This window comes from Rutilus rutilus (assembly GCF_951802725.1).
Source record: "Rutilus rutilus genome assembly, chromosome: 21".
Taxonomy (NCBI): domain Eukaryota; kingdom Metazoa; phylum Chordata; class Actinopteri; order Cypriniformes; family Leuciscidae; genus Rutilus; species Rutilus rutilus.
In genome coordinates, this window is record NC_140226.1 from 12,009,276 (window position 1) to 12,037,207 (window position 27,932).

At 37.2% G+C, this 27,932-nt stretch overlaps 4 protein-coding genes across 6 annotated transcripts in view; 1 reads left to right on the top strand and 3 right to left on the bottom strand.

Annotated features, from left to right (window-relative positions):
• The window catches only part of kiaa0586 (KIAA0586 ortholog), a 120,873-nt gene extending 113,271 nt beyond the window's left edge, over nt 1–7,602 (bottom strand). Inside the window, exons 1-9 of one of the 3 annotated variants that reach the window (XM_084393089.1) lie at nt 7,266–7,602; nt 6,893–7,089; nt 6,753–6,814; nt 6,562–6,628; nt 5,950–6,019; nt 5,694–5,868; nt 5,379–5,591; nt 4,410–4,590; nt 3,189–3,338 (exon numbers count right to left, since the gene is read on the bottom strand). In XM_084393089.1, coding sequence (XP_084249215.1) covers nt 3,189–3,338; nt 4,410–4,590; nt 5,379–5,591; nt 5,694–5,868; nt 5,950–6,019; nt 6,562–6,628; nt 6,753–6,814; nt 6,893–7,089; nt 7,266–7,285 — 1,135 coding nt within the window. In that variant the 5' untranslated portion in view covers nt 7,286–7,602. Of the gene's footprint in view, nt 1–3,188; nt 3,339–4,409; nt 4,591–5,378; nt 5,592–5,693; nt 5,869–5,949; nt 6,020–6,561; nt 6,629–6,752; nt 6,815–6,892 lie in introns of all 3 variants that reach the window. The other 2 variants (XM_084393090.1, XM_084393088.1) reach the window with 2 other exon arrangements.
• Nucleotides 1–27,932, bottom strand: part of LOC311280709 (proteasome subunit alpha type-3) — a 66,411-nt gene that overhangs the window by 9,215 nt on the left and 29,264 nt on the right. The window lies entirely within an intron of this gene.
• timm9 (translocase of inner mitochondrial membrane 9 homolog) lies at nt 7,955–10,643 on the top strand. The gene is made up of 4 exons (XM_084393097.1): nt 7,955–8,050; nt 8,333–8,391; nt 8,494–8,589; nt 9,801–10,643. Exons 2-4 carry the CDS (start codon nt 8,353–8,355, stop codon nt 9,933–9,935), a joined length of 270 nt encoding a protein of 89 aa, XP_084249223.1. The 5' UTR covers nt 7,955–8,050; nt 8,333–8,352; the 3' UTR covers nt 9,936–10,643.
• Nucleotides 11,731–27,932, bottom strand: part of arid4a (AT-rich interactive domain 4A) — a 31,902-nt gene continuing 15,700 nt past the window's right edge. The window contains exons 12-25 of the mRNA XM_084393091.1: nt 27,631–27,703; nt 27,299–27,393; nt 26,820–26,917; nt 25,885–26,140; nt 24,753–25,018; nt 21,322–21,501; nt 20,790–20,874; nt 20,506–20,683; nt 18,511–18,573; nt 16,762–17,937; nt 16,481–16,585; nt 15,902–16,108; nt 12,756–12,902; nt 11,731–12,533 (exon numbers count right to left, since the gene is read on the bottom strand). Coding sequence (XP_084249217.1) covers nt 12,430–12,533; nt 12,756–12,902; nt 15,902–16,108; nt 16,481–16,585; nt 16,762–17,937; nt 18,511–18,573; nt 20,506–20,683; nt 20,790–20,874; nt 21,322–21,501; nt 24,753–25,018; nt 25,885–26,140; nt 26,820–26,917; nt 27,299–27,393; nt 27,631–27,703 — 3,033 coding nt within the window. The 3' untranslated portion in view covers nt 11,731–12,429. The remainder of the gene's footprint in view (nt 12,534–12,755; nt 12,903–15,901; nt 16,109–16,480; nt 16,586–16,761; nt 17,938–18,510; nt 18,574–20,505; nt 20,684–20,789; nt 20,875–21,321; nt 21,502–24,752; nt 25,019–25,884; nt 26,141–26,819; nt 26,918–27,298; nt 27,394–27,630; nt 27,704–27,932) is intronic.

Consider the following 27,932-nt stretch of genomic DNA (forward strand, 5'->3'; position numbering starts at 1 on the left):
CTGTTCTTTTGAACTTTCTATTCATCAAAGTACCCTGAAAAAATGTCATGGTTTACACAAAATTATTAATCAGCACAACTATTATCATTATAATGTTTCTTGAGCAGCAAATCAATGTATTAAAAGAATGATTTGTGAAGGATCATGTGACACTGAAGACTGGAGTAATGATGCTGAAAATTCAACTTTGCATCACAGGAATACATTACATATTAAAATAAATATTTTAAATTGCAATAATATTTCACAATATTACCGTTTTAACAGTAAATGCAGCCTTTGTGAGCAGAAGAGACTTTAGGAAACTCTTACTGACCCTCTTTTAAACTTTTGAATATGCACGCATAAAGCATTTATAAAATCAGATTGAATAATTGCACAGTATTTAAAGATGATGTCATCTCCCTAAGATCAGGTAACCGCATATTTCGACAGTGTTTGTCTAGTACGGGCTAAAATTCCTACCCATAAATCTTTGATGAGGTAAGACCACATGAATTTCTGTTGAGGGCATCTGCAATATTCATAACCCTTAATGTAAAATCAGCAGTCTTCTCAACTAACAGGATTTGAATCATGTTTCACCTATTAGATTTTACTATCTTCACTACCAGTTTGGATCTGACTGACCTAAAGGCTAAATGAATCAAAAACGATGAAATTTCAAACATGCAGAGCGACTACATACAATATTTATGCTATTACAAAACTCATTTGTCACACCACAGGACCATTTAAGTGAACAACAAAATGCTTAAAGATTATAACAAACTTTGACTATATTTTTGCTGACATTTTGAATAAATTATTCATAAATAATATTGTGTTTTTAATTGTTATAGTCAAACATCAGAAATACAACAATTAATAACTGGTTCAACATTTTGATTATTGGACACTTTAACATAAAAACTACCTGCATCATATCGGTCATTAATAAAAATAAAAAAATAAAACACTTTCTCTTTTACACTCATTTACATTGTAACCTAAAAAGCTGATGCTAAAAAAAATCCCCCAAACACAGTAATAGCTGCTAAATTAATCTTTATGACAAAAGCATGCATGAGCTCTGATAATTAAAACAGTTCTAGTACGCCTCTCCTAATTTCCTGGTGCATTACGCATAAACAGGTGAACATAAAAGTATCCTCTAGTAGTCTACACAACAAATCTTCACGCTCCAGATTTCGCCCCTCCGCATGTATTTAATGCAGCTTTGATGATGTACACGAGAAACAAAAGGAAGGTTGGCTAAAAATAGCCTGTTTCAATGGAGAGAGAGAGAGAGAGAGAGCGCGGTCTGACAGCCGAAGAGATGAAGCAATGCTGCCACTGAAATAGCCGGGTTGCCATGACGACCAGATTGATGCTCACAAGTGACAAAATGGAGTCAGTAGCAACAGACATCTTACTGCTGAATAGTCCCGACACACACGACCCAGCAAAACAGCAACCTGGACCATTTGTGTTTACACTTGCTGATTTGAGAATATCCCTGAATTTCACATCAAATTCTCACACTCAATACAGCGTGAGTGCATTGTGTATGTATGTAGGTCGAATGTGCGGTTATAAGAAAGCAGACAGAACTAATGCTTTGGGTGAGAATTTTCACACTCCAGGAAAAAAAAACAACAACACACACACCGAAAAACTGCAAGCCATAATTAACTCTCTGTTCTCCCACACACATCCATCAACGTGCGCCTAAGAATAAGCTCCGGCGTCTGGGAAAGCAATCCTGCGTTCATGTGGGAGACACCTAGGGGGATTCGATTCAGGTGGGAAAATTCTCCCAGGTTTCAGACTGACGGGCGCGTGTCAGCGACCCCATCTCTGAGCGAACGGAAAACGAAATTGGAAAAAGAGGAAAGAGCGATGTGAAATAGAAATTCAGGAATGTTGTTTGTGATAAAACAAGTGCTCCTCGAAAGTGACTCGGCCTTGGCTTGACAACATTGCGAAGGGCCTGTTTAATGACACACACTACTTGAAGACACTAAAGCAGCTGTGTTACCAGGTCAGCCTGTGCTAACATGCCCGAAGCTTTCCAATAACAAGCCTCGGCTCTCTACGACAGGAGCGAAACAGCGTGACTGAGGCGAACAGCTTGAACTGTTCATATTTACACAGCTGTTCGGCGGTGACACCTCTTTCAACAACTGCTTTTTGCCTTAATTGGTTTTTAGAGTAAAAGCAAGTCTTCAATTCAGTCCGGAGGAGTGACAGATTGGTTGAGTGATGGTGTCTAAAGGGAAAAAACATGCTCGGGGATAAATTACTGGTTTTGGAGTTTGAGAACATGAGGTTCTGGGCTGAGCTGATCATTGTTGCCTCCTAAACAGGAAACTAAAAGCAGGCGGTTTCTTGGCGGAGGCGAAGCACAATGGATTCCAAAGCCTGTAGCCATGGATGCAGAGAACGCAATTCGAAATTAGTGATAAGATATGAGACTTAACCAAAGAAAATATGCCGCAAAATATGTGCAGAAGTAATTAATTAAAACGCTGTGTCTACTTGCCAAAACATAGTCAATGCGTATTATGAGAAGAAAAAAAAACTTTGCATTTAAATAATTTACTTAATGCAAAGGACATTGCAAGAAAAAAGGCAATAAATAAATTACATTTTTTCTAGATTTAGATATACTCAAAAAGCATGCATCTAATTCCAGAAGGACATTAGCCAAGAAAGCTCAACCACATTCAACCACACAGAATGACAAAAAAGACAGTTTTCTGCTGTTATGGATTTTCATTACCTTTGATTAATCTAATTACCTCTGACTAATCTATTAACCTACATTACAATAATATAAAAGAAGAGGAAAACTGTCCCTTATATGTATTGTATATATAAAATGTAGGTCTATGAGTGGTGCAAAAGCAAAAATTCAGTAGTGACGCTACTGCCATCAAGTGGTTTCAGCTTGAATATCCTCCGTAATCCCACTCTGAGACTGATTTCTTTTCAAAATTAACCAGTAAACAATTCAATCAAAGAATCATTTCAGATCACTGCTTTGATAGGGTCGTGAATCAAAATAAATAAAAAAGACAGTTAAATGCACCCACAAAATCTGGGCCGTGAAGCAAAACCAAATATTCAGAAATCTGCCATTAAAGACCGAATTGCTTCCTGCCAATAAACAATCACAGAGAAAATTATGCATGAGAGAAACTGACCTTGGTTTTTGAGAGAGGATCTTTGAGGTTTAATGGTGCTTGTTGATGATGTCCAGTGGGTGGGTTTAGGAATGACCTTCCGTGGTGCGGGGGTGTCCAGGGGGCTTCTATGCACACCTGCTTGTTTCTCTCGGCGCACATCCTTTGAGACTGCAAGAGAAATAAACCAATGTAGAACAATAACATCAGCGCCCTTTGTTTGGGTAATTCTACTTATATCCAAATATACAGTTGCCCCCCCAAAAAGTATGTGGGCACTTAAGCCACCATTAAATATGTATAAATGTATTTGCATTGTATAACAGAAATATCAAAACCAATTGTTTCACTTTAAAGAAAAAATAGCATGAACACACTTTTCAAAAAAAAAAAATTGTGCAAAAAATGAAGTTCAAAATGAAGACAAATATGGTTGTCAAACATGTTTATTGTTAATATGATCATGTGACTTGATGAGGCCGTATTATGTCTTGATTTTGTTTTTGAGGTCTACTAGAATAGGTTTTTATACTTTATTTTTCACATATTTTACATTGTTGCAGCACCTCTCTTCCCGGTCTCTCATTAACGCTCTGTTTAGTTCCTGTCTCTATGAAGCCTCTCCTTGCCAAAAGTGCCAATGTGCTCTGATTGGTCAGCTGAACGACCAGTGTGTTGTGATTGGTCAACCGCTTCAACCGCCCCTTACCATAACAACGAGTTATTTTTTTCAACACACTTACACAACTCAACCAGGCCTCGCATCTTTTTTTGCGTATGCATTGGGCGGTAATTATTTAAATTAGGAATATTGTGAAAACATTGTACATTTGAGGAATTTCAGGGAGTTCAGAAATAGCACTTATTGATATGGAGAATAACTCACGTTGGAGTGACGTTGTGCTTTGTAACTTTTGTATGCTCAAACAGCAACATTACACACCCCAGAAAGTTTAAAATGTAAAAAATATTATAATAGGACCCCTGTGAAACATCCAAAAGTGTAAAAATACTTCTTAGTGTCACTGTATTTATAGATAAAAGTGCATGATTTATATCAGATTATCATACGATGGACCAGGTCAGAACATAAATTATTATTAAAAGGGCTCAAATTATTACTAATTTAAAAAAAAAAAAAAAAAAAAAAATTTCATGGTGATTAGTTCCTCCTTTGAGACACAATCTGCATATTGCCATTATAGATTGTGAAAATATTCAGACAAATATACCACAACTCACCTAAGCCTGGGCTTCTAGCAGAGGTTTGATCAGTGGAAAAGAGTCTGATGCTGCGACTCCCAGAGATCTGAACTGGCAGAGAGTCTGTCTGGGTGATTCCAGAGCCTGTGTGCAGGGTGGACTGCGAGTCTGTGTTCGCACGAGCTGCTACCACATCCAGAGCCGAGCCCAAGAGCCGATTCTAGAGACAGAGGAGAGAGCGCCTGTGAGCTGCGTCATATGAGAAAGTAATGCACACACTGACAAACACAACCAATTATGAAGCAAATCTGAAACCTCAGCAGGTCTCTGAAATGAAGATGCTAAACAACAACATGTGACTGCTTAAAACAGATGTCTGGAATGGAAGTCTTTTTTTCCAAATAAAAGAGTTCAATCTACTATGTACTCAGTTCAGTATTTGGTACTCAGCCGCCCTGATGAACAACAGTGGAAACTATACTTCTATACTGAGGTCAGCATATCATAACTGAGGATATTTACAGTAGCAAATATATTTAATTCACAGGTTAAGGAGGGTGGGAATCATGAAAACTAAATTATGAATGTTTTTGGTACAATAAACATTGCATAACATTATAAGTAGACTAAATAAAAAAGTGAAATAAAATACTAAAATAAAACAAACAAAAAAATCACAAAACGAAAACAAGAAAAAGCAATAAAAAAAACTGAACAAAAAAATTAAACCATTAAAATTAAAAACTAAACAAACATAAAACAAAACAAAGATAAAAAATTAAATAAAAAGACAAAACTGAAATAAAACAAAAATAAAAAACAGAACAGAACAAAACAAAATAAAATAAAAAATAAAACAGAATAAGACAAAAAAAAATTATATAAATACATTCAAATAACAAACGTAATAAAATAAAATAAATTTAAATTAAATAAATTTAAAAATTAAAATAAATAAAAGGCAGATTCTGCATCTCCAGATCTGAACAGAGATCTTGCCTTCTTTACCTGCAGTTGAATCTGCTGACACTGAATTGTTTCCAGATGTTGCAGTCTCTGCTGGATCAGAATGTTAAGTTGCTCTTCCAGATGGGCCGCTCTCTCAGCAGAAGTGTTCTCAGTCCTGGCCGGCCTCCCCGGCGGGACACTGCCCTCTGCTGCCTGCAACCTCCTCAGCTCAGCAGTTACCAGTGCGATCTGAGCCTCCATCTCTCTCTGAGCCTGATGGGCCAAACAAAGACCGTTTAAGGAGACTGCTAGAATACTGTATTGATTTATGAATTTAAGAATGTTATAGTGCTATATGAATCCAAGAAGGTCTACTTTGATAAGTGGCGCTGTGGCAGCAGTAGTAGCAGCTGTTATAGCTGCCACACTTGCAGAAGTCCCAGGATCTCCTAATAGAAAAGCAGGATCTGACTGGCCTCTTGGAGTCTGGGATCTGTCTTGGTCCAACACTTGTACCGTCACATTTCGTTTTAAAGGGGCGCTTTGGGATCTGAAAGACATAGTGAAATATCCACGTGTGCAAAATGTCCATGTTTGATCATAGGAGCGACTGAATGGGAGCAGACGTTACCTCTTCCTGAGGGCTGCAGATATTGCTCCTCTCCCATCAGCAGAGTATGTAGAAATCTGCACATCTTCACCTGTGGAGTTCAGAAATGTCAAATCAATTTACAATGCACAATTCAGCACTTGAAAAAGAATATAAGCATTGTTTATAATAAAAAATATATATATAATAGGCATATATAACATGGTACTAATATATGCCAATATAACATAATATATAAGAGATTTTCACATTTTTCCATGGAAAAATTTAGAATTATTTTTTTTTTTTATGAAGGATTAATTAAACATAAGACTGAAACAAGACAAATTTAGATGAAAAAACTAATAAATGAGAAAACAAATAAATAAAAAATAAGAATACAATAAATAAGTAAATAAATATTAATATTCAGTACTATAATGAGTAGAAAAAAGAAACATAATAATAAACTAAATATTTTCCAAATATATATATATATATATATATTTTTTTTTTACAGTATAAATTAGGTCTTTAAACAAGACACTAGCCTATATAGATGCTTTTTAAATTATGACCATATTTGGGGGTCCTTGGCATCTAAAAGATTGAAAACCCCTGTATTATAATATAATATAATATAATATAATATACCTTTTGACTTTAAGTTTCCTGTCTGCATGACTGTAGTTTGAGCTTTACCTTTCTCTTTCCTGGAGGCCTATGTGACAGACACATTAGTAAATTAACATAAAAAAAATTACAAAATATTTTAATCAATTTAAGTTTAGATTGATTAAAAACAAAACAAACATAAGTAAACCAAAGTAAACAAAATCTCTCACTTTGTCAAGAAGGTTAGCAAATGTATTTGATGGTCCAGCAGCCTGTTGTTCATCTGGTCCAGCTGAGTTCAAATAAATATGAATTTATTCTTTTGATCAATTTTCTCATAATTGAACTAAAACCAGTCTGACAGTGTTACCTGTATCTGCAGCTGAAAGGATATTCACAGGGAGGACAGGTGGGATTTCTCTCTCATCCACACAATGAACATGTTCAGAGTCTGTCAGTCTCCTGATGTAAATATTAACTTTATTATGACTCGTATGCTGTTTTTCCTCTCTGCTGGCACCCAAAGCAGCTCTGGTTGACTGAATTAAAACATCTGCTGCATCAGAACTAGACGTAGAGTCGTTTAAATGTGTGTTATTGATCACAGACGCACAATAAGAGTCCATTTCCACTTTCACATCAGTAATAAGACAGTCCAGTAAGAGGTGTCGGTTGTTTTTCAGTCTTTAAACGGTTAATAATAACATTGTGCGTGACTATTAAAGCGTCAATAACAGTCTTACCGGAAGGGTGACGTCAACATAACGATTATTGTAACGTGTTTCCAGAGATATCCACAGATGACACACGTCAATCACTCTGTCGTTGTTGTCAGTAATGTATTGGTTTTAAATTTCCCGCCGCAGGTGATTTTTTAAAGCGTCAGTTTTGATCAGCCTCTCTCAGTTCTGTTACTATATTAAATCACGTCTACATTTTAGCATTTTACCGTAATATCCAAAGGATGCTTTTTTCAGTTCACTTAAGCTGTAAGTCCAGTTATTTTCACAGCGTCGTTAGTTGCCGACAACAAAAACTTCACAACAACTGTGATCTTGGAAGGAAACAACGGCGTGACGTTGAACAGATTTCAAAATAAAGGGTTCCTCTTTGTTTTGGTCTAAGAAGGCTTTACACTGCTGCCCCCATTGGGTCGTTATCGGAATATGTTTACCTGTTTTACAGTATTTAATGTTTTAATATTAAGATGGTAAGATAAAAAACTTAAATAATCAAAAGAAGGGATGGTTGTCTTTGATTGTTTACCATGTCATTACATGGTATATGATGAGTATTACAGACCTAAAGCAAACTATAAAAAAAAAAAACATATATATATAATAATCACCATCATAATACACCTCCAAACGCTTTTTTGATACATAATTGTTAAGGATTCGTACTGGATATTGAATTTACTCATACATGTTTTAATATTTAATTCATAAGGACTCTTATTTGTTCCGGAAGTGCCGATTCCGTTCTGTTCTCTCACATGTCCTTCAGGTCTGACTGTCTGACAGCAAAGGTATCCGCTTTACCGCTTTTTACATCCCTTGCTTCTTAGTACGTTTATGGACTAAATCTTATTTACTATAAAGCTATTATTTATTTATTTATTTTGAAAGGCATTTTCGCATAGCCTGTGTTATAAATGTTCATGTGAGATGATGCTAAAGGCTAATCTAGCCACTCATTATCATCATTGCTCGTAAGAGAACGTATATATTTTAAGCAAGTTAAAAGAACCGGGAGGTCTACGGCTTTAAATGCTCTTAGTCTGACTAATTTTATTCAATTTCATTCACAGCATCCCACTGTATTGTAACTATGGCAGCTCAGGTTACTGAATCAGACCAGATCAAACAGGCAAGAGGAACCTTGCAGACATAACCATACACTTATATTGTCTATTTGTAGTTATGAAATAATCCAGTAACCCCTTTTACTGATCATCTTTGTATTCTGCAGTTCAAAGAATTCCTGGGAACCTATAATAAACTGACAGAAAACTGTTTCATGGATTGTGTTAAAGATTTCACTACACGAGAGGTCAAGCCAGAGGAGGTATGTGATTTAAGTTTTCTTAAATATCCTTTAAAATAAATATTAAGTAATTATTAAACAGGGTTACAATTTATTTTAAGGTGACATACATAGTTACTTTGTACTTACTCAAATAAGTATCAACTACATGTACTCAGAGATGGGCAGTATTTTAATTACATGTATTTGAAATACGTGTTTAATTACTTTAGAGTATTTTGTCATTTGTAGTTTCCTTAACAAAATTAAATTAAATGTAATTAAATACTTTGAGAGACTGTAATTTGTATTTAAAATACTTATTTAAATATATAATTTTATTTTGCATATATTAACTTTCATAACCAGGCTTAGTAGGATCATAAACATATAAAATACTTATAGGACTACCAAATTGCTTATTACAGTTTTTGGCTAGATGCAAGAAAATGACGTGACGCATCTTATTGACCCTGTTCACATTTCTAGGTTTCTCAGAAATAGAAGTCATCATAGTTGGGTAAACTTCTATAGCAGTGAATGACAGAAGATTGGCACAAATAGCTAGAACTTGTGAATTGACTGGCTAGCTAAAGAGTGACATGCACTGTCTAGTGAAGCGCAGATCGCAGTTATATATTTGGGAGGGACAAGTTATAAAAAATAACATTCTGATTAATTGGGGGAGGGTCGCGGGCGGATGACATAAATCATTAATGATGGTAATAGTGAAACAATGTGTAAGCCTACATGTGTATGTGAGTGTGTTGCTGAAATCTGATTGGCTGATGAACTGCTGTTTGGCGAGGGAACTGCCAGATACACACAAAATGAAGTCAAAATGGCTGCCTTGGAGAATATTCATGTGCCAGGGTCGGTCGTGTCTTAAATGAATGTATAGCCGCCTTTCCACTGCACACAACATTTGGACTGTCGGTATTCGCTACCTAGTTGCAGGCGTAATGATCTTTTATGACAGTACGTTAAAATTCCTAAATACTTTTTTCACAGCAGTATTTTATTTAAATACATTTGATGAGTAAGTATTTGTAATTAAATACTTTTTGTTGTATTTGTGCCCATCTCTGCATGTAGTGTTTGGTTAAGGGTTAGTTACTTGTAATTATGCATAATTTACTGTTATTACTATAGTAAGTACATTTAGTAACGTGTAACTGTCACCTTAAAATTATCTTTTATCGTTATCTTTAACAGTACCATGAACTTGATTTTGATGTAACTTTTCTTTCCAGACCTCATGTTCTGAGAGCTGCTTACAAAAGTACCTAAAGATGACGCAGAGGATCTCCATGCGCTTCCAGGAATATCACATCCAGCAGAATGAAGCTTTGGCTGCCAAAGCCGGCTTGTTAGGACAACCGCGATAGTCAACTGCCGGCTGGACTGAACCCCAGACCATTATTCCAGCGTGGAGCAGGGCCCTCCAAACTGGAGCAGCAGGACACAGGACACAGGCACCGGGAATAGTGTGAGAAGCCCTCACATGTCTTCCGGCTCTTCGGAAAACTGGATTGTCGGGATTTTTGGTTTCCAAAAAGGACAGACACTCTCATTTTGACTGTAATGCTGGTCTTCTGTAAAACGTGAAAGATCTTGATTGTTTTTATGTTAGGTAACTGTAATATTCATGCATAATTTATCTAATGAAATAAAAACAAAATGCTTAACAAGGATGAGTTCTGAATCTCTACTAGTGGGGTGAATCTCACAAAACATGCCCAGGTCATAGTTCACCCCAAATTCTAAATAAATAGATTTTTGCTTAAAGAAATTTCAATGAAGTACTTAAGTAAACATTTACATATGTTAAGTATTTGCACTACCTTTAATTAATGAAGATTTTATATTAATTCTATGAATTTAAGGGTGAACATGCACATTTTATTTATATATATATATATACACACACACATTAAAGAGTGAAAATAATATACTGTACATTATTTGCACTCTTTAATTATATAAAACACAATAAAATAGTTTGCTTGATTTGTGTTAATTTTGTCAACATATTACTTTGTCAATTATATCAGTGTATTTCTGCCAAAAATAAATAATAAATGGTGGTGAAATGATCTTTTTGTGAATGTTCAACCAGTTAATAAAGGAAAGAATATTTCTGAATATTTCAAAACTTTATTAGAAATGAGAGACCTCTTATTTTACATAATGATACAATGGCTTTGCTCAGGAACCTAATGCCTTCATTTCTTCATTCAGGAATCTGTAAATAAACTGAAGTCACAGGGAAGCAAGTTTTCACAATTTCATCGCAGTGAATTGATAGATGCCTACAGCAATAAGTGTTCAACATAGTCATCACTCTAGACAGCTTGGGTTTAGGTTTAGGTTCCTAAATGGTTGATTATATACAGTCAAAAGATGTGCTAATGCTTCTACCAACTTGACATAGAAAAGAAATTAATATACAAAGATGTACTGTTTAAAAAATAATATAAATCATTTTTACAGTTTGTGTAAAATGTATTTTTCAAATACATGGTTTTTTGAAAGATCTATTTACAAAAGGAACAATCAGTAAGAAACCCCTGGGCTTAACATACTGGTGAGAGAAGCAACGAATTTATTCAATTGGTCAAGAACTCAAAATGAAAATGAGAATAATTGTTTAAATTATAAAGTACCAGGAAGACCAAAAAAAAAAAAAAAAAAAAAAAAAAAGATGGAGAGGAAAAAGCAGGTCACCAATTTCTGGTGTTCCATCAAGGGAGCTTTGGGCCCAAATGAATGAACAAAACATGGGAAGATGCGGTTTACTGCACAGTAGTTACCCAAATTGTGACGTCACATTCAAAGGTTCAAGATGACCCCACAAAATTCTCATTTTCCTTCTACTCCACCGACCGAACTGAATGTGGGACGACTGTGATTCTCATCTTGTAAAAAATACAAAAATGCTGTCCACGGACTGAATAAATATATTTAACAAGTTGCAAGATAATACCTTTATTTTACACAAAAATTTCAGCTCTAGAAATCTTTCATTAAATAACTTCACGGCTGCGATATATACTTTTTGAAATTTTCCATACTAAAATAAAAACTCTGCAATTACATATAAAAAGACAAAATACACTTGCAAAGGAAATTAGTCCACTGAAAACAGTTTTATCTCGTGTTCCACTGTAAACATTTTATACCTTTTTTTTTTTTCATTTCCTTATTTTATTAAAAAGAGACAACAAAAATAGGTTTTGCATAATTCTCTGTGCTCACATTCTAAGATAGAAGTGGAAGACGCCAGCTGCGGTTTTCAGTAAACTACATTCCCTTTTGCAATTGACTTTGTCCTACTTTTCCAAAATAGGGCACTCTGCTGTAGCACGTGTACTTTGGCAGTTCTGATGGAACAAGCGCACTACAATTGACCTTTCTTTGAATAACCATATCCAGCTGGTTAAGGTGACCATTACCTAGGGATCCGAGACCGTTTTCTTACCATGTTCTGATAGAGGAACGAACAATTGATTGATTAGCAGTCCCTGCTGCGCAGAAGCAGTAAGACGAGGTTTCTGTTCAGCGTTTGTAGAGAGAAGCGAAAAGTGCCGTCGTATTCATTCTGGATGGATAAATCGTAAGCTTTGATTCCGTGGATTACATTCAACCCTCACGTAGAGTCCGTTCCCTGGTGCCGACAGCGAGCGAGAGGAGGCAGGATCAGTTTACAAAGTGCAGAAGGTGGGAGTGGCCAATAGGGATCAGAGGAGGCGTGGAGGCGGAGGGCAGTCGAGTGCTATTGGCTGCTTGCTCTGGCTCGTCAGCATGCGCGTCTCCGTGGAGGCAGCGGGGATGCCGAGAAGGCAGAGGTGGAGCGGGACGGGACGGGGCACGGGCGTGACATCACCTGCACTCAACGGCCACAGTGTTCTGCGTGGGGGAAGCTGAAGACGGGCTCATGCCTGTGTCGGACGAGCCTGATGATGTGGACGCTGTGGTGTGGGACACTGTTGATCAGAAGTCAGGGGTCAATCATTTGCAAAAGAAAAGACACTGAGAAACCCAAAAACTATTTGCATAGTTTGACTAACATTAAGTATGGTTTTCAAATTCTTTTAACCTGATAAACAGCTAAAATAAATAGTAAAAATAAATATAATATTAAAACAGAATAATTAAATTGATCATAAGTACATTATAAATTATTATTATTAAATGAAATAAATTACCTTCTCTTTCTTTCTTTTTTAACCTTTTCCGCCTCCTGTCGATGGAAGCCACCTCAGACTTGAGTGACATGTAGTATTTCCTGATTTCCTGTAACTTCTTTTGCAAGAATGAAATGCGCTCAGTACTTGACATGTTGTCCAGCTCAGCTGTGAAAAACAAAAGCAGGAACCAGTCAGGAGAGGATGTAAAGTTTACAACAAAAAAAGATGAGATGACAGATATTTCAGCTACAACGTTATGGATGGGCATTAGAGTACACCAAGGTACAGGGGTTAAAGCGACAAAAAAAAAAAAATCTTTTGACAGAATCCTTCCTCGGCCAAACCCCATTCCACAGCCATACCCATTTTAAGAGCAGATTTTCTTCTTCTAGTAATTAGGAATATAGTGAGTACATGCTTTAACTACACAAATGAAATACTCAAAACAGGGCTCGACATTAAGCTTTTTAATGTGCTTGTGCACTTCCAAGTAAAAGTTGCTTGTCCAAAAAAAAAAAAAAAAAAAAAAATTATTTTGAAGCAATATTCCCATCAGCTTTGATATATTTAAATCTGCATATTGTCATATAATTTTATTAAATGTATGCTTCATCATTCATTTTAAATTCCTAAATTTGATCACTAAATTCAATTAGAATAATAAGACACAATAGGCCTTTATCACAACACAATAGAACGCCGGAAGTAGCCGCGAAGCAGTGTACAGCGTCTTCCGGTTATTGCATTCACCATGGCTGCATGTTAATTATCACTGGACTACTTCGCTCTCGCGTCTCCCAAAAGTTTCATTTTTTTTTTGTTTTCTTGATTCCATTTAAATGGTTTAATTAAATTGTTATAACCAATTGTTTAAAATGTAATGATTTAAGCAAACATTTCTTCAAAGGTTAAACCAAACTTTTATTTTGACGGGTTGCCGTGTAGACCTTTGAGTCTGTGTTTTATGATGATAGTTTCTCTCAAATGAAGCTAAAATGCTGCTGAAGTGACTCTCAGAGCGGCTGTGTTGATGAAGTGCATTAATGTTAATACGTAGGCTGAAAAAAATCGCGAGCGTCATGCGTGCCTCAGTGTGTGTGTGTGGTAAATGAAACGCGTCGGTGCCATTCATTCACAGAGACACGCAGAACATGCACGATTCCTATTTAAATAGTCTTTATGCGGTTTAATATTGACAGTCACTTGTCTATATCGCGATTTTATTTAAGTTTACTGACCTACTTTTCATCTAAATGTGTAACTAAGTAAACACCGGAAGTGCTAGTACACTGCTTGGCGATTTCGAACGTTCCGAAACCAGGAAATGAGATAAAGGCCTATAGGGCTGTTACCCTATGTAGGGCTGATCAAATTAAATAATTTACATTGAAAAATTATAAGGTTATGAGATTGTTATTTTTAAATATTTTTGAATATACAAATAAGAAACGTTGAAAAGTACGATACTTTTAAACATGACACTAAACCGCCAGTAGGTTGGCAGCAAATCACCATCTTAATGAGCGAGTCATTGAGTCATTCACTCAAGAATGAGGCAGTTGTTTATGAATGGGTCATTGAATCTTTGACTCCACCGATTCGTTCAAAGCGCTGAATCATTCAATAATGAAAACCAGGTTTAGTGTTCCTGTGAGATGTGTTGGTGGGTGAGATGGTTGGTAGATGTGAGGGTTCTGCTGTGATCTTTGTTTGGAACTATTTTCGCTGCTGAAACAGAACAAAAAGTCAAAATTGCATCTAAAATGTAAGTGACTTAATTGTAACTGTTTATTGAACTATTGTATAAAAACAAGTCACAATTTCAATCGTGATGGTATTCAGGAAAACAGAACTCGTCGTGTCAGGTTGCTTAACTGTACCATATGTTAAAAATATAAAAACTTTTAGAATTTTTCTCTGCAGTATGTTGTTAACGGAGTTTCTTCATGAACTGCGCTCATTTGTTTCCATTTCTTCTCAACAGGCTGTGTGAGCCTCAACAGCACAACCTTGTTACCATCAGTAATACATTTATTATCCATTATTGATCGCAACTTACAATAAATGTAATAAATCATTCTCTTGTTTTAGTGATTGCCTAGTTATTTTTTTGTTATTGACGTTTTAATCAGGCTACTTGTCCGGTCGGGCAAGTAAAATTCTCTTTTACTTGTCCCTTCAAAAAATACATTCTACTTGTCCCGGACAAGTGTTAAAGTCGAGCCCTGCAAAGAACACCTGCATTTAAAGAAAGGCAAATTTGAACTGAAATTTCATTAAAGTGTGTAAATGATAGAAACGCAATGTTTTCAATCTAATGCTCTCAATCTAAAGCTAAAATGTTGCTGAACATATGAGAATTGAAGCAGAGGTTAATCAGACAGCCAAGAGAAATGTAACATCACATGACATCAGTCAAGTTTGCGAAACCATTCTCTGGTATCATCATATTTGACCCTGTTCTTCAATATTTACTGAAAAATAACTGAATAAACCTGACCTAACTTTTAACCTTCAAAGTTTTCAATCTAATGCTTTTACAAGACTTGACTCTTTGTGATAACCTTTTACATAACTTTTCAACAAACTTAAGTTTTCATTTCTCAAATAAAAGGCCAACAGAGAATGCTTTTGCCACAAAGGGAGCTAATATCACAAACTATATAGATTATAGATAATTTGGAAAGCGCGCTCCGATTGTTAGCAACCGACTTGAGCTCCACTAGTGGCTGCGACAGAGTGAGCGGCAGGTCTTGTTCAGCTAAGAACGCGGATATACACACTTTGTGGTCACATACACGGTCAGTCATAGACGGGAACAACAACAATGCGATACATGTTTCTTTTCCCATTTCCGTATAGTCGAATTTCCCAAGATTTAAAACGAGCCAATGCATCTTTATTCTGATATATAAACCAATCTTTAATGCATATCGAAAGTTACATTGCACACAGTAATAGTAAAACTGTATGGATCAATTGCATCTCAGAAAAAAGTATTTTAATATAGCCTGGATTCTGGCAATTGGCAGCACACTGCCTTTTATGAAGTGGAGAGAATCACTATAAAATGTTACAGTGAGAACTTGACCACCTCTGAAGTCAGTAAAGCATGAGAAGACAACCAAAAAAAATGTGTCAAATTAAAAAGTTTTTACACTCACTCAACTGGCAGGACCACTTGTGTGTGCGGGGGGAAGGGATGGACTGCTTCTCTTTGTGCTTGTCTTTCTCCATGTCTTTACTGTTGGGAGAAACCATACCGGGCGATCGAGAAAGCTTCTGGCTCTTGGGTAGGCTGGAGTGCTTGACTGGGGTTAGCTTATTAGAGCTGTCCATGGTAGGCAGGTCCTCACTGTCACTACTGTGACCTGGGGACATACAGAGAGACCGTCAATATTAAAGTAGCAGACTAACACAAACAATACACTTCACACACAGTTAAAGCTAAAATGTTGCTGAACATATGAGAATTGAAGCAGAGGTTAATCAGACAGCCAAGAGAAATGTAACATCACATGACATCAGTCAAGTTAGCGAAACCATTCTCTGGTATCATCATATTTGACCCTGTTCTTTTTTCGACATAACTTTAATATTTACTGAAACATAACTGAACAAACCTGACCTAACCTTCTAGGAGTGTATCAGTTTATAGCATAGAAATAACAGAAAAAAGTAACAGACTAAGACAGCAATCTATAAATGCGTCCAAAGCTTTTAAAACACTTCAAAACACTCACCTGCTCCATTCTTCTCTGTTTTACAAACAGCGCTTGAACGTTTCTGGCTGCGTTTTTGCTTCTTGGCCGACGAGCCGGTAATGCAATCCAATAACCTCTTTTGACCTGAAAAGTTCAAAAGAAGTAACCAAACGGATGAGATAAACATGAACAAGGACGATCAATAAAAAATTTTAAAAAAATAAATCGTAATAAAAAAGCAAATCTAAAAACGAACAATATATTGTGGATTATATTAGCATCCGGCAACAGTAGGCACCAGTCCTCAAGCTTTAACTTGCCTCTGTCCTTTCCATCTCGATCCTGTAGTGAGATGCTGGAATTGCTCGAACTTGCACTAGCATCAAAGCTATGAGTTGACTCGTTCTCCCCGAGACCCTCCTGTGATTCTGCCACACTGTCCACTTCAATGGTTGCGTCACTCTCTCCCTTAGTGCTTTGAGATTCGTCCGGGCTGGGCGTAGAGGATGGGGAAAACAGACGTGGAGGTCCCACTGCAACTAGGACATGAGGAAGGTGGTCAGAAGGCTCCAGAGGCTGAGGCTCAGGCTGAGTTTTCTCTTCCTCCATCATTTTCAGTATCTCTTCACCAGAGGGTTTCTCCTTCTCCTCTGGATCGTCAAGGTCCACTTCGTGGCAGACCAGTGCCTCAGGGCCAATTTGAGGCATCATTTCCTCATTTGTGGCTGTTGTTGGATCCTCCAGCCTTGGGCATGGAGGTTCTACCTTGAGGAGCACCTCTCTGGTAAGAGCAGGCATCTCAGATTTCATCTCGATATCTTTGCTGGGAGATGATAGTGTTGGAGTAGAGGGTTCCTCGGGTTTCTCCTCGGCCCTCTTCTCAGGCTCAGGTTTGTTCTCTGTCAGTGGTGTTTTAACTGGAGAAAGCGCTTTGGGTTCTTCTTTTCTGTCAAGGCGAATTTTCTTTTCTGGCGTTCGCGGTTCAGTGATTTTGCGTTTCACTGCGCTGCTTCGCTCTGGAGGCCCGATGTACTCTGTCGCAGAGTCCGTGTCTGAACCGGCTGTCACCGTCTGCTTTATTCTCTCTGCGGGACTGTTATGCGGCGTTTCCTGGGATTTCTTCAAAGGCCGTGGAGGAGTGGAGGGTTCTTCTGTCTCTGTGTGATTAGTAACCGCAGGTGTTTGTGTCTCTGATCCTGGTTCTTTCAAACGAGGCTTCTTTGCTCTTGGTTTTGGAGATCCGTCATCAGACTCAACAGGGAGCCGGGATGCATCTTCCTCGGGTTTACACTCACTCTCCTTGAAGTTGGGCATCTCCTGTGGGCTGCTGGGTAGTTCAGGCTCAGTCTGATCAGGTTCTGGCATTGTGCTCTCCTCTGAGAGATCCTCAGCTTCCAGTTGTTTTGCTGTCAAGGGTGAATCAGTTCTCTCGGTCCACTCCAGCTTCTTCTCAGGAGATTCCTCGCAATCACTATCATCTGAAGAGTTCCCTGAATCTAAAAATGTGAAAATAATTTAATAAAATATACGATTAATTGAAATTCGAAATTATGAAAATATATAAAAGTTAACCATCATAAAGCTGTAAACTACACTTAAAACTAAAGATACACATATGTACTGGACAAGATAAGTAATTATCTGTGCTTTTTGAGCCAACAGTTAAAAAACAAAACAAAAAACACCTGGATTAAAAACCAATGGTTCAAAAGGGGGCAGGAAAAAGGCAGTTACAAACTTGTTAAGTGATGTAAATGTTTTACACAATTTCACGTGACTCGTTAAGCCATGCACTTCAGCATGAGCTCACTGGTTTGTATTTGTCTGTCATGTACAAATTACAAGCACTTTATTTTCCATATTACAGCTGGCCTTTCATTTATATTGAGAAAATCTAGAATAAACGTTAGAACTTTAGAGAAGTTCTAAAACAAACAACAAAAAAAGGAAATGCAATCCTTTACAATTCTTTCAAAAATGTGTTTTAAAGCAAGGTGGCAAAAAAAAAAAAAAAAGCAATCAATTTCAGCAGTTGTTGTTTTTCTATTGACTCAAAAAGTTGCTCTTACCATTAGATCCTCTATCAGAATCATACATCCCAGAAGTTCTCCTTGTTCGCCGCCGAGGGGTACCTGTACAAATATTTTAAAAAGTAAGTTTGAGCACAAGCCGAGATCATGGGATTGATTCCCAAGAAATATACATACAGGCAAAAAGTATCCACTAGTGTTGTCACGGTACCAAAATTTCAGTATCCATAGCTCTCTGTACCAATTTCAGTATCAAAGCTTAATTTAGATTAAATTTAAATATATTAAAGTGTATATCAGGGTTGCAAAGATGGAAACTGTAGTATTAAAAACACTCTACAATAAGATTCCATTTGTTAGATAACATTGGATAAAAATGACCTAACAATAAACAATAGTTATATGCTGTAGCAATTATTCTCCTTGGGGTAAAATATATTTTTAAAATCAAAAGTTTTATCTGTTTACATTATTTAATGCACAATGAAGTGAACAAACATGAACAATCAAGTGTTTGTATTAAATAACATTCACAAACATTAATTAATGTTGTGAAAATATATTGTTCACTCTATGTTGATGTTTTTCTCTGTGCACACACATACAGTAAAGCTGCCTCACAAACAGCTGGCTTGCAACAAAACTCAGTACTTTTTCAAGGATTACAGCGCTTTAATGAAGTATCCTCGTAAACAGTCAGTTATGTCTTAAATAAACATAAGCAGTTGATAAAGAAAACGTAATATGGATCCTTGCACTAGCTCTACAAGTGACAGCAGCACTGTTTGTCATTAATGTTGATAAAACAACAAAATACAGCTTTAATGGTGAGGAATCAGGATTAATAGCCAATGTATTTCATTTATACAGAACTAAAAGACTATCCAGTGTTATTTAACATTTGATTACTTTAGTATTCAGAAATACTACAGAAACTGAATAGTGTTAGACTACCCAAAAAACTTTGAGGATAGAGAACCAGTTTAATTTTAGATCTGGTTCCAAATTTCCAAGAAACGATGATTCAATAAGAAACGGGTATTTTGATTCCGCTTATCGGTTCCTGGGTGGGCATTTTAATGTGATTTAAACCATTCAAGTGCAAAAGACTCAAGCGCTGTTTTATGTGTCGCACACCAGTGTTAATTTCGTAATTTCAGACAAAAACGAGACAATAACTAAATAAAAAACATTTTAATTGACAAAAACTATGACGAAAATCTATTGACATTTTCGTCAACTAATAAAAACTAGACGAAAACGTTGGGTAGGGACGCTTTGGGAAGAGATCCAGTCAGATCTCGTGTGTGGCACATTTGAATTGTAACATGCTGATCTACCCTTGCGGGACATGAGTTGGCATGCCTTGATGCAGGTTTCATAAAACGTTATAAGATAAGAGTGATGACGCAAAAGAGAGCTCTATTCGGTACGGTTGTATGTGCGCACACACCCGAAGCATGCAGCCGTGCACACAGACAGCTATACAGTGCGCGAGTATGGAATTGAGCTCTCTTTTGCGTCTGAATGGACAAATACACACAACATTATGTCTTAATGTCCATTTTGGAGAGAATTCACATAAACACAGTCGCTTATGTCTTTACAGAATGTAAACAGTTGTGAATTGTGAGAATATCAGATGTGCATCAGATTCGCATGTCATTGGACATGATCCGATGTCTTAAAGGGACAGTGCGTAATAAACCTAATGCCGTATGTGCCCTTAATACTAATCCAACAACAGCACGGAAAACAGCGCGCGACTCGTCTCGTCCTTGAATGGACCCGTGCAGCTCTTAAAGTGACAGCAGCCTAATAGTCCTGCTGTCGTCTATAACAACAGAAACTAACCACAGAAAAAAGAATGTTTGTTATTAAATGGCAAAAGGCTGGTTTCTATGACTTGTGACAGGAAGACACACAAAATAGCTTCATGATTTTGTTACCAGCACCCTTCCAGTTTCCAGATCTGAACTTTAGCTACAGTATCACACAAGTTATGCTTTTGACATGGACAGTGGACAGTCTTACTATCTCCATTTGGCAGGGCAGAGGCATCTGCGGGCCGTGAGTTCTTGCTGCTGGATCGACCCTCGCTGCTGGGGGTCTTGGACAGACTGCGGGAGGTGCTGGGAGGGGTGGATTTAAGTGGAGGACGACCTCGCCGTATCCCCAGTTTGGTCTTATCCTCCTCTCCATCCTCTTTATTCTGTGGTGAAGGAGAGCACGAAAATATATTTTTTTTTCCAAGGTTCTAAAAAGATATGTCTTGTTTTTTTGTTGTGGTTTTTTATTAAGATAAGATTGTCACTCACCTTCATTTTTTTCTTTTGTTTTCTTTTTGTTCCACCCTTATCTCCAGGCCATATTATTCGATCTGCCTTGACCCATTCATCATATCTGTTTCAGAGACGAAATAGCCTCTTGAATATTATTGTCATCACACACACATGGTGAACAATAAATAATCCATTCAGTCTTCACAAACAATTCAGACACTTTCAAATGAACACAGAACAGTTAATGTACGCTGTCTGAGAATTTAGAAAATTACCCAATGAAATTTCATATTTTGGAATCTCTAATGGTAACAGGCTAAAAGTCTATTATAACAAATGTGAGAATTGAAGCAGAGGTTAATCAGACAGCCAAGAGAAATGTAACATCACATGACATCAGTCGAGTTAGCGAAACCATTCTCTGGTATCATCATCTTAGACCCCATTCTCATAAACGAGCGTTAAATTTTCAGTATGACTTTCTCATGTACCCAAGTCATTGTTTATTAAGTATAGTATTCAAACAAGTAAATAAAATGTCAAAAAGGCAGTCACATCAATGCCTCACCTAACGTTCCAGCCGTAGTAATGCACCAGGTAGAGAACCTCTCCATCATCGGTCTCTGTGTTCTTGATGTTAGCTTCATAGATCTTCTGTGTCTTCCCCTTGCCATATTTCACTTTGACTTTAGTGCCGGTCAAAGAGTGCTCAGAATCCTCACAGCAGTCACCCTCTTCCCTCTCATCACTGTCAAACAAACAAATGATTATGCTCTTCCTCCACAGAGAGATTTTTAAGGATTATATCAGATCATGGAAAACAGAACTTTTCTTGTTCTTCTGAAATAAGAGTTTGATTTACTATATAAACATACACTACCATTCAAAAGTTTGGTGTCAGTAAGTGAAAAGTAAAAAAGGATGTATTAAATTGGTAAAAAAGTGGCAGTAAAGACATTTATAATGTTATAAAAAAAAAATTCAACAGAAAAGCATTTATTTGAACTATTCTATCCATCAAATAATCCTAAACAAAAAAAGTATCATTGTACACACAAATATATATATATATATATATATATATATATATATATATATATATATATATATATATATATATATATATATATATATCAGGGCTCCAGACTAACTTTTTGCCTTGGTTGCACTGGTGCACCTAACTTTTTTATTTAGGTGCACCAGCACAAAATTTGGGTGCACCCAAATTTTTCCTCGGATGTATCACCTTTAACGCCACAATTTTAAGGTCACCTTTTTATCACGCTCTATACACATTCATATATATTATGTAAATGAATTTAAACAAGAAGGTGTAGGTAAAAACTTCTATTTATTTTTTGAAGCACAATTATTAACGGTATTCCTACTCTTACCGATACTGCTTATCGATACAGTACTTTAACTGTATTCTTATGGTTCTTTTTGTTTTATATATAATAAACAAAGATAAACAATAGATAAACAAAAGATAAACAATTAAACAAAGATACACTTTATATAGGCCTACACAGTGCTTTAATTTCAGGAAGGCCTACTACTGTTCAGGCATGGTCTAAAAAGAAATCTAATAAAGTAATAAAATGTAAAATAACACTGTAAAATTTATCATAAATAGATTAATGCTTATCAAAGCTGAAGCTATTCTTTCGAGAGCTGTGAGTGATTTTTCTCTTGTTGTTTGATTTGCAGTAATGGCGCAATCGTCAGCATGTTTATTAGACTGCGGCCCCTTTAAGACCGGGTGCAGATCTAATAGGCTACTGATGCACCATATTCTCCCAACTATTTCCATAACTACGTCCATTTAAGACATAAACTGTTTTTAGTGAATCTCAAAGCCGTTAATTTTGACACGCTTTTGTGTACAATTGATCGTTTAGACGCGCACAATCTGCACATGAAACCGAAAGTATAATTTGCTTGTCTCGGACTGTTTCGGAGCGCGCGGCGCCATGCGAACAACATCTCTTGCGCAGATTTTTGTGTTTTTAATAGCTCTTTCAATTATTAAACGCGTCCCGCAATTTAGCAACAGTAGCTAGACTGCATTTACAACAATCACCGATCGTGCTGATTCTGATTCTGAGTTTTAGGGAGAAATGACAGCGTAATGCTGCGAAGGGAAGAAGTTGCGCGTAGATAGTTTTTAATGGTTTTACCTCAATATATTATTTTTTATAATCTTTGGAAGCCGAAATTTAAAATAAAATCAGACTAATATAACAGACCTTAAGTGTAACCAGGCTACGTTTGAATGTTTAATTCTGTCCTCCGTCGTCACTCATTAAGCAGGGCTGTCGTGTTGTGCGAGCTGTGGCATCACGTGAGAGAAGAGTGTGAGTTCCGTCAAAGGAGAACAAACGTCAACAAACGTTCGTGCAGAGGCAGCGGATGCGAGGACGTTAGGTGCACCGGTGCGACCTAGGAAAAATGTTAGTCGCACACTTACAAAATTTGGTCGCATATGCGACCAAATTGGTCGCACTCTAGAGCCCTGTATATATATATATATATATATTTATTTATTTATTAGGGGTGTGCACGAATAGTCGATCTGTAATTATTATTATTTGAAAAATAAAAATACTATTAAAAATGTACTACATTGCTTTGCTGGCCATAAATGCAGTGAATCCATGATAAATCCCAAGCACTATAACTCGCAGTTATAACTGAATGCACTCGGTGGCGCTGTGGAGCGCGTTTAATAAGTTTATTGTATTTGATCACATAATGTTGTAGTCTGCCTTGCGAAGTTTGGAATTACTGGGATGAAAATGATCTTAAAAATGGAATTACTTTTGATCAAATTAATGAAACTGAGTCATATCATCACCACCACAATGAGAAATCACATGAAATCCAAACACCAATCGAATGAGGAAAGACAGCGGTCCATCACTGCATTAACGACTACAGGCAAGTGCAGCTGTCCCTCGAGAGAGCCGAGATACTTTATCAGATAGCAAAATGATCGAGATGTGCTTTCTTTAAGTTTCATCGAGGGAGACTGGTTTAAGAACAGAAAAAACAAATTGCCGTTAGAAACGTCGCATAGCACACTTATCTTTGCCCCTGCAACGTTTGTCAGCGCAGAGATTTTTTTTTTCACCCGAGCATGCAGATATGTGGAAAAATGAAATGCGCATGGCCGCACGGGCATTCATAACATTACGTGTCCACTGGCAAGGAGCGAGCAGAGCAAGCGTTTTCAGTTCATTCCAAGGGAAGATCAATTTCCATGGGAATTAATTGAAAACGCAAGCTCTGCTCCTCACTGTTATGAATGCCTGTGTGGCCGTGCGCATTTTACTTTCATTTTCAAATTAACTAATCAAAAGCAAGGTGCAAAAGAGGTCCCTCCCCCCCGGTGATACCAGTATTACCAGTGTTGTCATACGTCGATTAACCGGTGGGAAAATTTCCTCACCGTCACATCCATATATATATATATATTACCTGGAGAAAATCATTCTTTTCTCCTGTTGTTTAGACCTCCTCAGCAAAAAGAGCCAGATTAATTTAAGGGTCAGAGAGAGGGTGGAACATGGTTTTGTAAAACTAAAGTATTACATTTGAAGTCGAAATTAAAACAAAATTGGCATCAAGTAAGAAAAAAAAAGCTTGAAAAGTGAAAAATATGGCCCCTTTAAAGAAATGTCTCAAAAGTCTAAGCTTCAAAATCACTAATGAATTAATACTTTAAATAATAATTATTCTGTTTAAACGCAGAAGTTAATCAGACAGCCAAGAGAAGTGTAACATCACATGACATCAGCGAAGTTAGCGAAACCATTCTCTGGTATCATCATTTTTGACTCTGCTGGAACAGGTTCAATTCCAAAGTTTCAAGTCTAATCACATGAATGACAGTTTTCATTCAATTTAAATGACATTTGGAAGAATACCATGAACATAAATCAGTTCATCAGGACAGCCAAACATTTAACAGGTTAAGCATAGATGATGACGACGTACCGGTCCCTGAGTCTGGATCTCTCGCCATCTTCCTCCTCATCTTCATCGTCCTCCTGCTCTTCATCATCAGTCTCTTTATCAGACTCGTCGAGGCGGTGACTGCGGCGTTTCCCGGGGGTCTCCCCATCAGATTTCTCCTTTTGCTCCTCTCCGCTGTTTTCTCCTCCAACTTGTGTCTCCTCTTTCTTTTCCTCCTTTGATTTCTCCGGCTTCACAGGCTCCCTCACCTCTACTTTCACAGGGGTCAACGTACACCGCCGCCGGCCCTGAGGGGTCACAGACATACAACCAAGATGTTTTAGCTAGTCTCTAACAATTTCTAAAGGCGAAGCTCCTTGCACAAAACCAGTTAATTGAATGTCACGTTCTATAAAGAGAAAACTTATATCCTGCATTCTAGAACTAGTATAATCATTTAATTACACTCACGTGAGCAGCACAAACACCTTAGTTATAATTGTAGCATAATGAAATGCTCAAATTAACATATTAAAAGAATAGTTCACCACAAGTTTTGAATACTACCATTAATTTTTTAATATGCACAAGAATGAGGTTTGATATTTTGTATATTTAAACAAATAACATAAAAGCACCTCAAAAAGTGGTCCATACAAGTCATGTGCTGCATTCTGAGTCCTCCAAAGATAGCTGACAACTTTGTGTGAGAAAAATGTTGAAATTTACATTTTTCCAATTAAAATCTTGCTTGACAGTTATGGCCAGCATTCACTTTCATTGTATGGAACAGGCAGTTTGGACCAATGATTAATTTCTTTTTTTGTTCCATAGAAGAAAGTAATAGTTTTCAAAAGACATGAGAGTGAGAACTATTCCTTTAAATGCAGGATGCTTACCGGTTTAAAAACCCTAAATAACAGACATGCCCTTAAAATCAATTTAACGTCAAAGAGGCGGATCAGACAGCCAAGAGAAGTGTATCATCACATGACATCAGGCCATGAAAGCGAAACCATTCTCTAGTATCATCATGTGCATTTCCTCAAACTCATTCAAGGACAAAAACACTTCGAATGCAAGTAATATTGCTCTGTAGCTGGCAGGTCATTGAGCATGAAAATCCCACACCCTGAGAGCAGCCTAACAGACAGACAGACAGACAGACACTCACCCTGGGCGAGCAGATATCTTTGCATCCTTTTTCACTCTCGGCATCTGAATCATCAGCGTCTGCCACAGGTTTGTCCTCGCTGGTTCCAGGCTCCGCTGTAACCTGCAGCATCATCTCATCTGTGTCTTCACTCTCTTTTTTCACAGTCTTAACGCTCTGCGCTTCTGGCTGCCTGTCTGGCCGCGGCTCGTTGTGGTGCACCGTCCTGAATTGGATCTGAGCCGAACGGCAGTACTCCTCAAATCCGTACAGATACCTGAGGTTCAGGCCAAAGGATAAGTAAATGTATTATTTTATCACCAACAAACATAATTATTAAAATAAATATTCTGGGTTATTTTCAACAATGTTGATTTTCTGCAAAGTCTTGTACATGCATTTATATTGGGCTTCTCCAAATGTTTTATTGAATGCAAGAAGAGGTTAATCAGACAGCCAAGAGAAATGTAACATCACATGACATCAGTCAAATTTGCGAAACCATTCTCTGGTATCATCATATGTGACCCCATTCTCTTATAACAAGCCTTCAATTTTCTAAAGGGCTTGTTTTGTTTTTTTAATCTGGCCACATTGTGAGTTGATGTACTACTACTTAGTTGCATATCTGAAACGTTTCGTTGTGGTACTGCATACTTGCCAGCTAGGCATTCATTGGAAAGTTTATTTACTGTAAACATGCTTTTTGTTCATGTGTTTACACTGAAAGATGGGTCCAAAATAATGTTGTAATCAACAGCATGCAACAGATGCATCCCACAAACATCAAGTTGAAAATGACCCAGAATATTTCTTTAATAATCGTAAGAGTTCAGCTAAAGTCACCTTCGAAAGTGGAAAATTGTCTCCATTTGCCAACGCCACAAAAAGAACACTGGCTGCTGAGTAATCAAATATAGTCCTGCACAGCAGGAATTGTGAGAGCATGCACTTACTTTCTGTAGGCTGTTTTCACATTGTATGAGGCAGCAGAGTTCAGAACCGGGATGCCGAGATCCATGTAGATCTGTTTCCAAATAGATCCGCTCTCAATCTAAAAAACAAAACAAACCATCTCATTTCACAAGTCTTTTTGATGACTGAAAGCATTAATTCTTGCTGCACAGAGTTAGTAGTGTCATGCACATCTGTCTACCGCACCCAGGGATCAAGATAGCTTAGAGAAACATGACATCACTCGAAAAAGCACAACCGGTTTCCCCAATTATCACCCCTCCAAACTCCCAAATATAATTACCCTAAATAACTTTTACAGAACATGCTTTTGATAAACAAGCAATTTTTCCACTCAGTTCAGCTCTGTGAACTCCATGAATTCAATCAGAGGTTACTTTCGCTTCATGTTTTTGGCAAGGTCTCACTTCCCACTTGCAGAGTACAATAAACAGATGGTGGGAATGCTAAGAACACTCACACTGTCACAGCCTCCGTGAACATACACCAGTCGGAAGAGCTTGAAGAGGTTGAGATCCTTGTAGCCAAGCACTGGAGGTTTGTTAATTGGAGTCCCTGAAAGGAAGGCAAAGGTGCAGAGAAGCGTTAAACTGAAAATGTGCCCTGCAGAACTGGTCATGAGATTATATGGGAGGGAAAAAGCATTTGAGCTTTTGAGGCCACACACAAAGATTATAAAAAAAACATCCACCTTGATATACACGGTTTAGCTGTCCCTATGAAGATTGTTAATCCCCATTACATTTTTTCCCAATAGTGATTACAACTCAACTGGTGATGTGCAGGCATTACCTCTGTCCTCCATGAACTTGTAAAGCTGCTGTAGAAAGTGGTCCCTTTCCTCTGGGTCTGGCTCATCATCAGGCTGATTAAGAGAAAGAAAGTACAACATCTGAATTTGAAGTTCACCAAGTATGGAATTATCTTGCCATCTTTTTTTAAAACCCAGTTCACATAACCAAAAAAAAAAAAAGCAGTTTGCTCAGTGGATATCTAATCGATCATTGACTTAGGGCCAATTACCAAACACTGACGTGTTTTTTTTTGTTTTTAAAGAGCAGCAAAATAAAAACCATGAGGAATTCAGCTATTCT

Excerpts from the sequence above, each read along its gene's own strand:
- timm9 (XM_084393097.1), top strand. The coding sequence starts at position 8,353 with ATGGCAGCTCAGGTTACTGAATCAGACCAGATCAAACAG. Across the intron at positions 8,392-8,493 it reads AATCAGACCAGATCAAACAG|TTCAAAGAATTCCTGGGAAC; the intron begins GCAAGAGGAACC and ends TGTATTCTGCAG. Across the intron at positions 8,590-9,800 it reads GAGAGGTCAAGCCAGAGGAG|ACCTCATGTTCTGAGAGCTG; the intron begins GTATGTGATTTA and ends TTTTCTTTCCAG.